At 47.2% G+C, this 15,782-nt stretch overlaps 3 protein-coding genes across 3 annotated transcripts; 2 read left to right on the plus strand and 1 right to left on the minus strand.

The window, feature by feature from the left end:
* Positions 1-493: 493 nt before the first annotated feature.
* Positions 494-2,464, plus strand: EYB26_007920 (uncharacterized protein; the record flags this gene model as incomplete). The annotated part of the gene is made up of 7 exons (XM_054267179.1): positions 494-614; positions 688-732; positions 807-853; positions 906-986; positions 1,052-1,173; positions 1,238-2,071; positions 2,137-2,464. 7 exons carry the CDS (start codon positions 494-496, stop codon positions 2,462-2,464), a joined length of 1,578 nt encoding a protein of 525 aa, XP_054123154.1.
* A 1,299-nt stretch (positions 2,465-3,763) lies between these two features.
* Positions 3,764-11,236, minus strand: EYB26_007921 (uncharacterized protein; the record flags this gene model as incomplete). Its single annotated transcript, XM_054267180.1, has 2 exons — positions 3,764-3,887; positions 3,942-11,236. 2 exons carry the CDS (start codon positions 11,234-11,236, stop codon positions 3,764-3,766), a joined length of 7,419 nt encoding a protein of 2,472 aa, XP_054123155.1.
* Positions 11,237-12,098: 862 nt separating this feature from the next.
* EYB26_007922 (uncharacterized protein) lies at positions 12,099-15,563 on the plus strand (the record flags this gene model as incomplete). Its single annotated transcript, XM_054267181.1, has 1 exon — positions 12,099-15,563. One exon carries the CDS (start codon positions 12,099-12,101, stop codon positions 15,561-15,563), a length of 3,465 nt encoding a protein of 1,154 aa, XP_054123156.1.
* Positions 15,564-15,782: the final 219 nt, after the last annotated feature.

Genomic DNA, 15,782 nt, shown 5'->3' on the forward strand with positions numbered 1-15,782 from the left:
GAACGTCAAGACCCAAGACTTTGGAATTTGCATGGAACAGCGCAATTGTAAAGAAGGGATAATGTCATTGTTGACGTAGATAGTGGCAGCATTGCAGAATACGATGGTGTAAATATGTAAGAATCATTGATGACAACAGAGAGGGTTCAAGGACAAGAGCAGGCAGCCTGGGGGGTCCTCGAAAAAAAAGGAAATGTCCCGCGCTAAGCCTAATTTAGCGATGGACCACTGGCATTTTTGGTAGCGCCCACGGTGGTTCTTTCCCCTCAGCAGCTTTTCTTGACCCGGCGACGAATCTTATTTTCCTGCTATCTCCCTTGCTTCTTCTTCTTCTCGTCTTCATCTCTCTCATAACTCAACCTACCTTACATTCCTCGCTTCCTGCATACATTTCCATCTTGGATAGATTCCTTCTGTCCAGGTATTTGCAGCAGTCCTTAATTCCCAGCACCTTCTACTCTTTCTTTCCCCCAAAAGAGACCCTCAATTCACTATGGCTACCACCGCGTTAGACCACCTCTCCAACCGGATGAAGCTGGAATGGTATTCCCAGCTTAATACCGAGATGGCTCCAGAGGGCAACTACCGTCGTACCTCCATCATCTGTACCATTGGTATGAGCGCATTGCGGTTTTGCTTTTCACTGATCGCTGCCGATAAAGCCGTGCTAACAAGCTTCCCCGCCAGGCCCCAAGACTAACTCCGTCGAGAAGATCAATGAGCTCCGCAAAGGTACCTATTCACCCACCTAGTCATTCGCTACAAACTCATCACAATGACTTGAATTCTGACATTTGCCAAAATAGCTGGTCTCAACGTTGTTCGCATGAACTTCTCTCACGGCTCATACGAGGTTGGTTATCGCGGTAGCCCATATTACAAATTGATGCTAACTGTCATTTCAGTACCACCAATCTGTTATCGACCATGCCCGCGAGGCTGAGCGCGTCCAGGCCGGTCGCCCAGTTGCCATTGCTCTTGACACCGTAAGCTCCCTCAAAGGATATCGCGGCTTGGAGAATTTCTCTAACAATTGATCAATCATGTGTAGAAAGGTCCTGAGATCCGTACCGGAAACACCGTTGACGACAAGGACTACCCCATCTCTGCTGGAACCGTGTTCAATGTCACCACCGATGACCAATACGCTACTGCCAGTGACAACAAGAACATGTAGGTTCCTGCCATTTTCCGAGGCCAAATAACGCACAGTTTGGAGATCACTAACTCTCTTCAGGTATGTCGACTACAAGAACATCAGCAAGGTCATTGAGCCCGGCAAGCTCATCTATGTCGATGACGGTATTCTCTCTCTCAAAGTCCTCGAAGTCGTTGACGACAAGACTGTCCGCGTTCAGTGCCTCAACAACGGCAACATCTCCTCCCGCAAGGGTGTCAACCTTCCCGGCACTGATGTCGATTTGCCCGCTCTTTCCGAGAAGGACAAGAACGACTTGCGCTTTGGTGTCAAGAACAGGGTCGACATGGTCTTTGCATCATTCATCCGTCGCGGTGAAGATATTAAGGAAATCCGTAAGGTGCTTGGCGAGGAAGGCAAGGAGATTCAGATCATTGCCAAGATCGAGAACCAACAAGGTGTCAACAACTTTGATGAAATTCTCGAGGAGACCGACGGTATTATGGTCGCTCGTGGTGATCTTGGTATCGAGATTCCTGCCCCCAAGGTCTTCATTGCCCAGAAGATGATGATCGCCAAGTGTAACTTGAAGGGCAAGCCCGTTATCTGCGCTACCCAGATGTTGGAGTCCATGACATACAACCCTCGCCCCACTCGTGCTGAAGTGTCCGATGTTGCCAACGCCGTTCTTGACGGTGCTGACTGTGTCATGTTGTCCGGAGAGACTGCAAAGGGTAACTACCCCAAAGAGGCTGTTACCATGATGAGCGAGACTTGCTTGCTGGCTGAAGTGGCTGTTCCTCATTTCAGCATCTTTGACGAGTTACGCACTCTCTGCCCTCGTCCTGCCGATACCGTTGAGGCTATTGCTATGTCTGCTGTCAGCGCCAGTTTGGAACTGAACGCTGGTGCCATCCTTGTCTTGACCACCAGGTAAGAATTCTTCCTTTTCTCGTATCTCGCTGAGTTCAGATCATTGACTTTTTTTGTTGAAACAGTGGTAAGACCGCTCGTCTGCTCGCCAAGTACCGGCCCGTTTGCCCTATTATCATGATCACCCGTAACGAAGCCGCATCCCGGTATTCTCACTTGTACCGTGGTGTCTATCCCTTCTACTTCCCTGAGTCCAAGCCCGACTTCAACGTCAAGATTTGGCAGGAGGATGTCGACCGTCGTTTGAAGTGGGGTATCCACAACGGTATCAAGCTTGGTGTCATCCAGAAGGGTGCTAGCGTCGTCTGTGTTCAAGGATGGCGCGGTGGTATGGGCCACACCAACACCATTCGTGTGGTTCCTGCCGAGGATAACTTGGGTCTTGAGCAGTAAATGCCTTTTGCCCTCAAGCTGGTTGGTTTCCTTTCGTCATATCTGTAGCACCGAAAACCGAAAAGAGCCATATTCGACCACCCCCAAATGGACCGCCAATGAAGAGAAATCACGTAGTTCTGGCATCGCGTTCATTATTGTTCGCGGAGGAAATAGGCTGGCGCAGGTAATGATGAATATGACAGCTGCAGCATCGTTCACCTGCTCTCGTCTCTCTTTATTTCCCCAATGATCTTTTGTGAGAGAGAGAGTTCAAAAAACGAAGCAATATCTGGATATAGTTCGTTTTTGTTTAAATTTTCTTTTCTCCTTTGTCATCATGTTTCATGTCTAGATGAATTTGTCTCTCTCAGTTGCATGCTTCATATCCGTATTTCAGGTTTCTTTCTGAATAGATTTCTCAAATCATTAGATGTTAAATTTCCTATATAGATAGATCAGCATGATCCATGTTCGATCTTTTGAGCAAATATATGTGCATGTGTGGTTTTCTCAACTGAAATATATGTTAGTTAGTTCTGTACAGTAGTCCTTTTTTCGTCTTAGAGAAAATGAGCAAGTCTCAATCCCCAAGCTTCGTACAGGGGTGAGAAAACCGATAAATCAACATTGACCGATAGATGGATATCTGAGTCACCGTCGGTTAGGTAGTATCATCATGCTTCCTGAACCGCATCGGAAGACAATACCCTAAAACGAACCCTCTTCAGGGGCCCGCTATGTAGTAAAGATCAAAATTCATATATGCAAGAAACCATTACAGGGGTTGAGAAAGGCTTATATATGGACATGGGGGACATGGAGATTGTGCTCCGTTCGGCCATTTTTCAACCGAGGTTCCGAATACAGGATGGTTTTTACAGGGTTGGTTCCGATATTCGCCGATATCTTTTGACTTAACTAACCTAACCCAGCTCTGCTCTAGGCTTTAGGTCTATTGGGGGTTTGGTTGCTCTAACCCTACGATAATTAGCTGTGATTTCAACAATATCCACCAGGAGGGAACTGGGTACTGTGTATGTATGTCTATTGTCATGAATTACTGTAGTATGCATTAACGCAGACACATGCGCAAGGATAGAGATAGTTTTTAAGTTAAGTATTAGAGTATATAACTTAAATCATCATCTAATATTCATCATTTCGTATGAAAGTTTCCCGTCATAGGGGCTAGGTACAGTAGGGGGTATCGTGGCTATGTATATAACATGTATGCTCTGTCGTGAAGAATCTATGGTCATAAAGTGTAAACCACAAAAAAGGAGTGAGGTTTCTGGAACAAGCAGCAGAACATCAGATCTATTCGCTATTCGTATGGATGGTCAAATCGCTGGTCTCTATGTCGAGAGGTGTCTGCATGTGAGAAAGGTGGTTTTCGATGCGGCGGTTGTCTGAAAATGTGGAGTGGAACTCGTGCCAGCAGCTGTTTTAAATATTAGCATGACGAATACAGTATACAAAAAGGAGGCGGGCATACTTTGGAGCTTGAAGAACATATCTAGCCATCGCTTGTCGGAATCGACTCTTATACTCCTTCGGACTCGTCACAGTCGGTCTATTCTTGCCTCCACCTGCAAATCCGCGGTCCTTGATCCAGGATTCGAGTTTCTTGTCCCATGTATACGTCCTGATGCAGTCGATGATACCGACGACGAGTTCCTTGCGTGGTTCGTCGATTGCAATCATCAGCGAGTAATCCATGACGTTTTGTCGACCAAGGAATAGCGTATCGTTCCAAACGCTCTGACTGAGGAGCTTTTTAGAATGTTCGCGAGTGAACAAGGGGGTTTCATAGATGAAGTCGACCATATTTTCGTCGAGCAGGACTTCGTCGCGTTCACCGGTGCTTTGGACTTTACGGTTTCGCATTGAGCCTTTGAGATCGAATATGCGTGTTGGTACTCGGTCGTAGAATAGGTTCTCCATTAGAAGCAGGAACCAATTGAACTCCACTCCGGTGACTGGGTTCTTAATGATGACTTGATAGAAGCCAAACATCTTGGCAATCGCAGAAGGAAGCTCGTGGAACAGAGCTTCGGACATGATTTGGAAGTAGGCAGGAGCAAATTTCAAGAACGCTTGCGTTTCGATTTGTGATAGTGATTTGAGAACGAATCTGTCATCAAGTGTCTTGAGAAATAATGACTTTGTCTTGCCGCCTTTCGAATCCCACTTGGCGCATCGAGAGAGTGATTCGACGATGCGATCTGCAACACCGCATCTCCTACGCAATGCATCGAACTGTTCGGCATAGAATACCTTGCACAGCATCTTTGCCTGGCCTTCTTGAAATTGATACTTGAGATGAGTTCCAGTTGGCCGTAGAAGAGCGCTCTCTACCCTAGCCTGGTCCCGCGCCTCCACTCCAGAAGCATGGTCATGTTGCCATTCTTCTTTATCGTAGTGATCTTGAATACTGGCCAGCTTGCTCTTGTAATCCGAAGAATCTAGAGCGAATGCTATCAAAGAACTGGGCTCATCTTCACGAACGATGATATCGCAATCTGCGAATACGTGATCGGATACCTTCAAAGGGTAATCGAGCGCTTGCCACCCGCTAGCAGATCGTTCCGCCCAGAAATTAGCCAGCAGTTTGACTAAGGTATTCCGTTCATGCTTGGGAAGTTCTTTCAGATCCAATTCATCTTCCATCTTCATTGATTCTTCAGGCGATTCTGTCGGTGTTAAGCTTTGATCCTCATCACTTTGGACATCTTCTGCCTCCGAAATATTTTCAGCTACTGTGTTCGGCTCGTTCTCTGGGGAAGTTGGATTCTCAAGAACAAGCTCTTTGTGCGTTGAAGCTTTGCTCTCAGATGGTTCTTCACTTATTTTGTCGGCTTTGCTCTCTGATGACGATCGTCCTGCGTCAGAAATAAGATCATCGCCATCTCCCGATGGTTCTCGCTCTTCCACAGCTTCTCGTACGTTCTTATAAACCTCAACAGTCGCTCTGGAAGATATGATGGGATATGCCCGCGAGTGCTTGCTTTTTGCTGCTCTTTGCAATCTTTCACGCTGCCTTTCCTTTTCGAATTCCCTGCTCAGCTGTTCAAAATGTCTCGCTAGACTTGAGACACGGGGACTCTTGTTCTTTGGTGTGATTGAGCGAGGAATGAAGGAATGACTATTGGTGGTTTTATTCTTGTTTAAAGTAGCCAAACCAATCCGATCAGAAAACTTCTTTTCTCCAAACTTCGGTCTCTCATGACCCGAAGGATTGGGAAGAGGATTTTGTTTTTTGCTCGAGCTACCAGGCGTCAATTTCAATAAGTTTCTGGAACCGTTGGCTCCCTTTTCTCGCAATGTCTGTAATGGCTGGGACTGAGTTCGGAACATGGGGGGAGATTTTGCTTTTCCACTAGCCCTGGCGCTCTGTTCGGTGAGTCGGGGAATGCCAGACGATGAAGGTATCTGTTTAGGGCTTGTTGTAAATTCTGTGGGACGTCTTTTGTTCAGCCCCGAGCTCGGTCGACTGATTAGTTCTGGAGATGGCGTCATTCGACCGGAATATGGAGGCGACGTCGCAACTCGTGATATTTGAGGTAGATCTATCGAAGATTGGCGTTCAAGTTGAATATCCTCTGACATACTTGTTGAAACAGCAAGGTCAAGATGTTCTACTTCTTGGCTGGCCACGCTTGAGTCAGGCACAGTTGCTGGTCCAATATCAGGAATAGGGTCCGCGGGTTCTGTGACTTCATCCTGCAACCCAGGCTTTCCGGAATGCTCTTCAACAACAGAAACAAGTACATCTTTCGCTTTTTCTGGGGATAAAGTCATGCGGCGCATTGACCTTGGCTGCTCAGCTTCTTCCTCAATTCCAGAGGGATCTTTTTCAGTTGGGGTGGTTGGCGTCTCTTCGGTAGACGTAAGAGAAGTGGCCGAGGCATCCTTGTCGAGGAAAATTTTCTTCAGTTGTAACGAGGCCAAGCGTCTGATATCCTTCTCCGAGGGGAAGAAGTTTCTCTCAAAGTCTGCAAAAGTAGTGTCCCATTCGACAACCTTTTCTTGAACAGCACGAAGAACCTCGTTCAACGGAATGACCTCCCAATAACGTGAATTCATGTATTGTTCCTGTAAGTGCTTTGTCAAATCGTTGTGATCATCGTTTGCCTTTTTCACCAGTACTTCGATCTCCTTCCTGAAATCATCAACCTTTTCGGGCATGATATTCTCGACACGTATGCTCTTTAATCGGTTCTTCACAGATAACATAAACTTGGAGATGCGGTGTTCGAACTTGTTGTATACCTCATTTCGCAGACGTAAGTCGTTATCAACTTTCCAAGTCACCCGTGTGCGAGGCACAATAATGTCAAGCAAGGTAATAGGGTCATAATGGATTCGCAATGCCATATCCTTGAATCCAAAAAATCGCAAGTAATCGCGATGAATGTCATGTTGACAAACCCCGGCCCGAACACGGAGATTTCTACTCCAAAATGATAACTCCAGATATTTCGCAAATGAATACCTCCATGTGTTTGCAGACATAGGAATCACTTGCGTCTCATTTCCACATATTTTACAGCAACTCCACATCAGAATAGTGTCTTGAAGACCACGCAATTTCGATGGATAGGGCTGCACAAATATACTGATCTGTGCTTCCCCATGGACATATTGTCGGTGATGTTCATGCATGAGGTTCTCGCATCCGTTAGCAGTGCAAACCGAGTTGGCCTCCACACACAAATCTTCCACGTATTGGCCCAAAGTAAAGTCGGGCTCAAACACTTGATCATCACTTTCGTGTTCATTGTAGAAATCCAACGCGAAGATATCGGGGCCTGAGCATGGTATAGAGGTGGTGGTGCACACTAGGCTGTAGAGGACGACAATGTTCTGATGAGCGTATGGATCGAATAGGTTGGAGTTTCCTGAAAGATAGGCTTCCCATTGTCGTTTCTGTGTCAGATAATTGTGCATAGCTCTATCCAATTCCGCCTCATGAACCGCGCGTAAAACTTCTCTTACTTTGACCGACGCATTGTCCGGGTTTTGGTGAACGAGCTCAGGTGTGATCAATACGAATTTCTGAGATTTGTTTTTCTCATCCGAGCTCTGAACGATTCTATCGCGCAAGCGTGCTAGATAGGATACCCGGCGCTCTAATTCTCTTGCTCGCATGAGCGGATACGGAGGCTCGAATTTCACACATGGTGAAGCAGAGAGTATTTTGGTTTGGTGTTTCTCAACCATGTCCTCGTAGTAAGTAGGCATGGGGACATCATCAGGCACCTCCACGGTAGCAGGGACAATGTTTGCCTGCGATTCAGGAGCCTCTTTCGCGTCTGATTGACCAGCATCCTCAGGGACGGTAGCAATTTCGGAAGTAAGAGAAGTCTTGGCAGTTGCAGATTTCTCCCCAGTAGAAGATGGAAGTCCATTGCTGAAATCGTCAACCGTAGGAATTTTTGCGAATTCGTCTCTCATCAGACACGTTTCTAATTTCAGATTGTAGACAACGTAGACCATGAACTCAGTAATACGCTTGACCCTCGACAAGACCTCGCCGTTCGCACCACGTAAGACAATCGTACAACCAAGTTCTTTAGCACAGCCAGAGATATACATGTATGTTTTTCTCCTACCGCCATAGACGTAAGTCTTCAAATCAAAACTGTCACAATGCCCTGTATGTGTTGGTATTGTAACTAGTTTATCCATGGAGGTAATTATCCTCGTTTGTGTGCACCTCGAAACAGCTTCTAGCACGGAGGGTTTAACATTGTAAGCCGTGGCAATATTCGACTTCTCGAGGAGCTCGAGTGCTAAACCAGATACGCTCTTCTCAACGAGAAGTAAGTTTGGTTGTAGTGCCGCGATCCTGCAAACGAGATTCTCGAGAAATTCTCGTTCCTGGCGAATAACCGGCTCCAGGCTCATAAAATGTTGTTGATGACGTGCATATTCTATAGCGAATGTGATGATGAGAATCCTTGGCTGAGGAATACTGCGTGGCATGCTCTTCAAGGCTAGATTTTTTGTAAAGACCAATCCAGATACATAAGACGTATCACCAGGACGTCCTCCGGGAATTTTCTTGAGCTTCACGTAATGGCGGATGTCCATATCATCACCGCGCTGCACGTCAGGGTCAACATCATCCGTAGCTCTGAGTAGGATAGGTAAGAGAGCAGTTTCCCAGCTGCTGGCGTGCGGTATTGAAGAATCTTCTAAGAGTTGTCGAAGTAGCCTTCGAACGTGTTCCAGACTCAGTCTGTTCAGTTCGATCGCCGGAGCACTAGATCCCCTCATAGATGAGCTTCTCGTCATCTTGAAACCGCTCGTTGATGACGGGTAAGCAAACTGGGAGTTGCTGGGCGTCTGATGATCATGCAATATTAGAGGATTGTCTTTAGATAGTCGCGGCGACGGCCGTTGATGAATGCTACTAGCGATGCTAAGGTTTCGTCTTCGAGAGTTTCGTGGTAAATTGACTGCCTTAGAGCTGCCGATACTTGCATCATCAGGATCCCGTATAAGTCCTGAACCATTTGCGGTACTGCGGTCACTGAAACGGGAGCGACCTTTTTTCACAGCTGCGAGTAGACCGCCAAAGGTAGCTCGTTCATGTTCACCGCTGCTCTTGGCTAGATTATTGTCAGAGGCAACACTAAGTAAATTTGGCTGCTCATCACCGCTGGAGGCGTCATCCGATAAATATTGAGCGAGATCTGGGTCAATAATATTGTCACGATGAAAAGCAGGCAGTCGATCTGTATTATTCGCATCCTCTAAGTGGCGACGTTGTTGAAACGGTGCCCGATCCTCATGATATGGTTTGAAACCACGAAGATGCTGTTGCCGTGAATGATGCCTTTTGTGGCCCATTGGATGACGACTTGGATTTGCAGATGATCTCAACGACCTAGAAGATGTCGGGCGAGTCAATGGTCGTTCAGACCCAATTTCTAGTACAGCAGATCGACGATTGCCGCTCTCATTGACACGCCGTGTTGCCGGAATCGCCATAGTTGGTGTTTTTAACACATGCTCTATAGACTGGGATCTGATTGAAGAGGCATCGTCCTCATCTTCTCTCGCACCATTAGCTGGTGATCCATTGATCGAAAAGTCCATATTCCCCGGGTTTGGGGTTGTTACTGGACTTTGCTCAATGTCTGACAAATCCGAAGAATCGTATTCGCGCGAGTTGATCATGTCTTCACAAGGCTTGCAGACTCTGACGGAGCTACCTTGACCGAAATAAACTCCCGGAAGCAGAGATGTACATTTTGAGTCAAAGATTTGTCCACAGGTCCGGCAATGATGCTTTCGACGAAAAGTAGTAAAAGGTTCTCCGCACAAGAAACAGTCTTTGGCATTCTCATCTCGCATCCAAAACTCCCTGCTCAACAATTTGCTTCTCAATTGATTGAGTGTATTATTTGGAGTACTCGTGCCTTTGTTAGTAGGTTGTTGACGGTAAGGCTGCTGCAAAGTATATCCCATTAGAGCCGAGTTGGTGGTAGCCGTTTCATTAGATGATGCTCTGGACATGACATATCCCGGTAAACGACTGGTACTGACCCTGTTGACAAGTTTTTCCTGAGGTATATCAATGGAAAGCTTCGATGGAACCGGACTCTTCACGTCGCGGTCTTCAAGCGAAACAATAGATGACTGAGTGATCGAAGGGTGCCGACTATGTGTAGGTAGGCCATCATCTAACTCGTGTGGTATGCTATCACCCGCAGATGTTGGGGCCGTTGACCCATCGACAGTAATAGAGCTTGAAGAAGTCGTAGCGGTATTTCCCTGTGCTGTGTTGAAAACCTCATCACTGTTTCCGGCATGCTTCACGTTTCGGGAGCCAGAGCCGACAGATGTGTCCAATTCAGTAAGATCTCGGCGATCAAACACCCGCCCTGACTTGTCATTTACTGACATGGCATTTCCGGAACTTGACTTGATGAGCAGGTCCTTCGGATTCGAACTCTCCCGGTGGACGTTGGGTAATTTCGCGGTCAGTATAGGCGAGTAAGACCGCCGGCTTGATACACCATCTATATGTTCAATTTCATTAAACCGCAAAGGATCATTGTGTTGTGTGACGGCCGTTTCCATACTCAGCGGCGAAGTTCCATTGCTTGTTTCAAAGTTCCGGCTACCATCATGAGGAACGTTAACATTCAACTCGGTAACTGTGGGGTCTGTTGCTTTAGTGGGTGGTGGTACGGGCGATTTGACTGCTGAAGTTGAAGATAGTGATGTCTTGGACGAAGATATACTGTTTGGTTTTGACATGAGCTTGGAATTTTTGAAATTTTGGACTGCGTTGAACGACTCTGTCGCGGGTGACAGAGTTCCGACTGAAGGTGTCTGTGTTTTGGAAGCATGGGCCGAACTGGGATTTGAAGCCTGGACATCATTCGTGGCTACCGTATTATCTTCCCCGCCTGTTTGTTTGTTGATTACAGGCGTAGAGGCTCCTTCGACTCGTCGTCCGGAACTACCACTATCCTTCGCGCCACCAACAGACGCTCGCAACCGACTATATAGTCCACTAAGTCCGCCCTGCGAATCACTCGGCACATTATTGTTTTCGACGGCTGATAACGGGGTGGGAGGATTGGCAAATTCGTTGAAGACCGTAAGAGAGTCGGATTGATAGGCCGCCGAATGGATCTGATCCAGTGCCTCTGTTAACGTCTCGCGTTCGGCTTGGGTTGACAAAGAGCTGCGGGAACCCCGTCTCCCTAGAGGCAAGAATATCGATGACGCGGACGGACTCGGAGGTTCGTTGACTTTCTGGGAAGCCATCTTGGGCAACTTTAGTGAAGCCTCTTGAGCAAATGGATGACCGGAGAGAGGAATATCATCCTGTTTCTTTTCAGTGCGTTATCAAGAGCGTAGAGTGATTTTCTTCGTCTGTTTCTATGGTTGCTCAAACGGTAGGAAAACGCTGGACGAAAGATACACTGGTGGGACGTAGTAGTTAGTCTATGAAGAAAGAAATCAAGAAACGAAGTGCACTAGGCGACGATAAGATGCGGAGTCATAGATCAATGGATGGACAAGGGCCAGGCTGCCCAATTGGCAACAACCTGAAGCATGCATGTGATGACGTGGGGTGGCGCGTGACTCTGTGGCTTGACTGGCGCGGCACAACACACAAAACTGTGGCTGGTGCGCCTCGGCAGTTTGGGGTAATGATGCCTGATTGGGTTTAGTCACTGTCCAAAGCGCGTCTCACCCGACCATCGATAGGGAAAAATGAGGTCAACCCAGGACGATAACATCAGCCCAATTCGCCAGCACATGGGAGACACTCCATTCTCTCAGATCAATGAGTGACAGGTGATATAAACAATGTGTGCTTGATGGCCGTCTTTTTCAAGTTACCTGCGTCGTGACCATTTACTCATTCTCATGCTAGACTGTACCCACGACTTCGCGTTTGCGGTTCTATACCCTCCCGTCGATACCCTTCGATTCGCATTGGCTTAATGCCCCTTGTGATATGACGGCCAAGTAACACGCACACATACGTACGAATGCGAATACCAAAACACGAATGAAGAAGGCCTCGAATAATGCAGACATATGTCATATGGAATGGATAGCTTGTCTTACAGACCAGTGGAGATAACGTTCGTCTAGATTCGCGGTATTCACTTCCACTATGACTCAAGTCAGGTCCAGTGGTGTGGACGGGGCCACTAAATATACTGCTAGTAGGACGCCTTTTGTGGCTACTGGGCAAGAACATGGCAACTGTTCAGCAACAAGACCATACCCAAGACGTCAGACCATGAATACGCAGGATCCTCTAGCATCTCAGCTCCCAGAAAGGCCTCCTTCGAGAGAGTCCATAACGTCCCAAGATGCCGACATCAGTGGGTATTCAGCTGCGCCTTTCGGGTCGCAGGAGGGACTGGCAACTCAATTTCAACAGTCCAATTCCCGGCAAAATATGCCTTCTGCAGCCCACACGGAATCTACTGTCTCGAATAATGCTCACAATAGGAGGTTACTCTTAGGGTTCCTTGACAAAAGCAATCGACAGAAACATTTACCAGAGCAACAATCACAACGCTCAGTGATTGATTCCTCTTCTAGATGCACAAAAAAAGCACCCACTCCAGATTTCGGCATATCTACTTCGTCGAATAATGTGTGGGATGAGAGACCACTTTCTGAGGGCATTATCAATGACAGCCGACAGAAACCTTCACCGGAGCAACAATCGCAATTCCCTAATTCATCCCCTGACTCCACAACTAGCTCAGATTTGGGCACAAATGACGAGCGCGATGACCAAGAGGTTCACTTTATGACGACAAGTCAATCAAGAAAAGCCAAAAAACTTTCCCAAGGTCAGAGAAAGAGGTCAATTAGCGAGGCACGCTCCTCTCAAAGGCACAAAACATCCCCTGAAAAGGGTTCTAAGAAAACAGAAATGGATCCACAGGACGAAGTCGCCAGCTTTCAAGTTCAATTTTCATCGTCTTCAGAGAACCCTGCCCCCATAACAGAGAACAGCGACAATCACGTCAATCCCTCGGATGAACTTTCAGATGCGAACCGTACGCAGTTCACCGAACCAGCTCAAAAAGAGAAATGTTCCCGCCATGATCCATGGTCTTATATGACAAGGCTACGTCGAAGGGATGTCGTTATTCCACGAGAGCAGGAAGAACTTCTTGATCGTAATGATTGCTGGATCCCTCCAGATGTAGGTCATCCTTATCCACAAGGACATGTGCCACCGACTCTGCTCCGGGAATGGAATGCAAAAATGACCCGACTGTTCGCCGATGCCAGGAGAGTACATGCTTCTAGTCAGAAAGCTGGGCCATGGCGAGAGCAAGAAGATGACCCTCCACGTTCATCGAAACCTCTATCAGAAGAGAGTGATTCGGATTCGGAAGCGGAATCTGAAGCTTCCTGGCCTCCTAGCCCTCCTCGAGATCAACCAAAATCTATAGCGCCCCCAGATAGTCCGACTCGACAGAATAATGACCGAAGACCAGCGGGTATTACAGAAAACCATGTCAATGGGATGGCAGATCCTGTCAATAAAGCAAATCTTGACAGTCAAGCTGGGATCGCTCAACCAGCGTCTCAAGTTGATCAAAATATTGATTCTACCCAGGGTGCAAACGTCTCTACTGACGATAATAAAGGTCACATCTCAAAATTGTCCACTCACTCTGGTGTCGATATTCCTTTTGGAGATCCTGGATCTCAGGGCGAAGCTACTGAGCTTAGTGATGACTCTGACATGGAGATGGCTGTTCCCCAGGCTCTACTTGTTCAATCTCAGGATATTGCCAGCCAAATAGAGTTCTCGGGACCTATGGCCCCTGGTTCGTCCAGCACGAGTTCTGCTCTTCTTGCTCAGGTCCAAATCCTTAACACGCCGGCCGCTGCTTTGAAGCTTGCGGCCGCTAAAAGAGCAGAGAATGCACTTACTCATTCGCAAGAGTGGATCGCTCAGCAAAGCTCCTCTGGCAGCAATAAATCATCCTCACAATTGATTGCCAACTCTCTACAGAGCACGGAAGGTTCGTCAGGTCAAGAACACCAACTGCAAGATGCTCAAAGACCCATTGTAGTAGATTCACAGAACACAAATGGTGATCTACAAGGCTCAAGTCTTTTGTCTCACCAGGACAGCCAACGTTTAATGGAGGTCATTCCAGATAGCTCGCTTCTGTCACCTGCCCGGCATGCACAAGTATCCCCGCAGGATCATGAGTCACCCAAAGAACGGGTCGAGAACGATCTCAATCCGTCACCAGCAATGGTCAACGGGAAGAAACTTAAACGAAGATTAGCAGAGCTCGATGACCAGGAGACTGAGGAAAGCCCTTCCAAACGGCCTAGAAAGCTCCTCGATAGGACCATCGGTACTACCAGAACACAAATGATGGTTGATGTTGACCCCGACATTAGTAATGGAAGTAATCATGAGCATGTATCTTTGAACAAGGATGCTCTAAAGGTCTACGACATGTTCAAAAGGTCATATCCCAAATATGCGGGCAACTTTGACCATTTCCAGACCCTGTGCCATGAATTACAGTCATTATACCGTTGTGGGGTATTGGAAGACTCTTCTCTGTGGGACGACTTCATTATGAGATATTGGGCCGACTACGGAACGTATGTGCAAAAATGCATCTCCTCTAGCGAGGAATTTGAAAGCTACGAGGAGTTTTTCTGCAAACATTTCACCAAGCCATCCTTTCGAAAACGCAACCTTACCCCTCGCACACTCGAAATGGTCGTCTCCAGACTCGAATCTCCTATTCAAAAACCATCAACAGTTGAAAGAGGGTTCCAAACTATCGACGACAATTCAGTGAGTGTCTCCGTCACCCGTCGTTCACCGTTGGAAGTAGTCCAGAGATCCAAATCTACGTCGAAAGAGTCAAACACGCAATCGACCCCATCTGATGTTTCAGTAGTAGTAGTCGACAGGCCGCACCAAGCAAATATTGGTGTCAAGTTGAGCGCACTTAGCGCATCTCCAAAAAAGCGGCCAGTCATCGTTGGCGGCGGCATACAAGTCAACCTCGAGCCACCTACTCCTGATCACCGGCTTGATAGAAACCCAGAACATATTCAAGATGAGAACAGAGCAATAGAAGAAACGCCACCCTCAGACTTCGTCACCGATGAGAATATACTTGAATTCGAAAGAGAAAATACTCCTGAAGATCTCGCCGCCGACTATCACGACACAGCTAGTATCGAACTCGGCCTCGAAACGATGGAAGAAATTCTCATTTCTCGACATGACGAAGACGGAAACGACCCAAACGCCGTCGAAGCAAGATTCGAACAAATATCAAGAATGCGCCGAGACGACGCTGAAGCCATTCAGGCACTTTTCACAGCAGAAGTCCCGCCAGCCCCCGAAGAAGAGGATGCGAGCACTCCATTCAAGATTTGGGCGCGTGACGATCACAACATCGTATCTGAGCGCCGTCGACGAGGGGGCCATGAAGTTCCTCTTGATAAGAATGGGAAGATTATGATTGAGGAGTTTCCGCGGATAACTGATGAGGGAAGTGAGAAAGAGGCACTATCACATCGTGGGAGGTGGATTTGGCCTCGTCGTTCTGGGAATATTTTTTGAGTTGGAATACCGGAAGCTTGGCGTTTCCCTCAGTCACGCAGGCATGAGGACTGTATCTATCATGATATTATTAAGAGTTGTATATACCCTGTGCATGTTTTAATCTACGTTGGATAAATGATCACTCTCGTTTTGATCATGCTGTTTACACTATTGACCTTGATTTCTAGAGTAAAGTAAGCGCATTGAACCCCATTTCGAGTACCTAGTCCTGTCTAA

Source organism: Talaromyces marneffei, chromosome 6, assembly GCF_009556855.1.
Source record: "Talaromyces marneffei chromosome 6, complete sequence".
In the NCBI taxonomy this organism is placed as follows: domain Eukaryota; kingdom Fungi; phylum Ascomycota; class Eurotiomycetes; order Eurotiales; family Trichocomaceae; genus Talaromyces; species Talaromyces marneffei.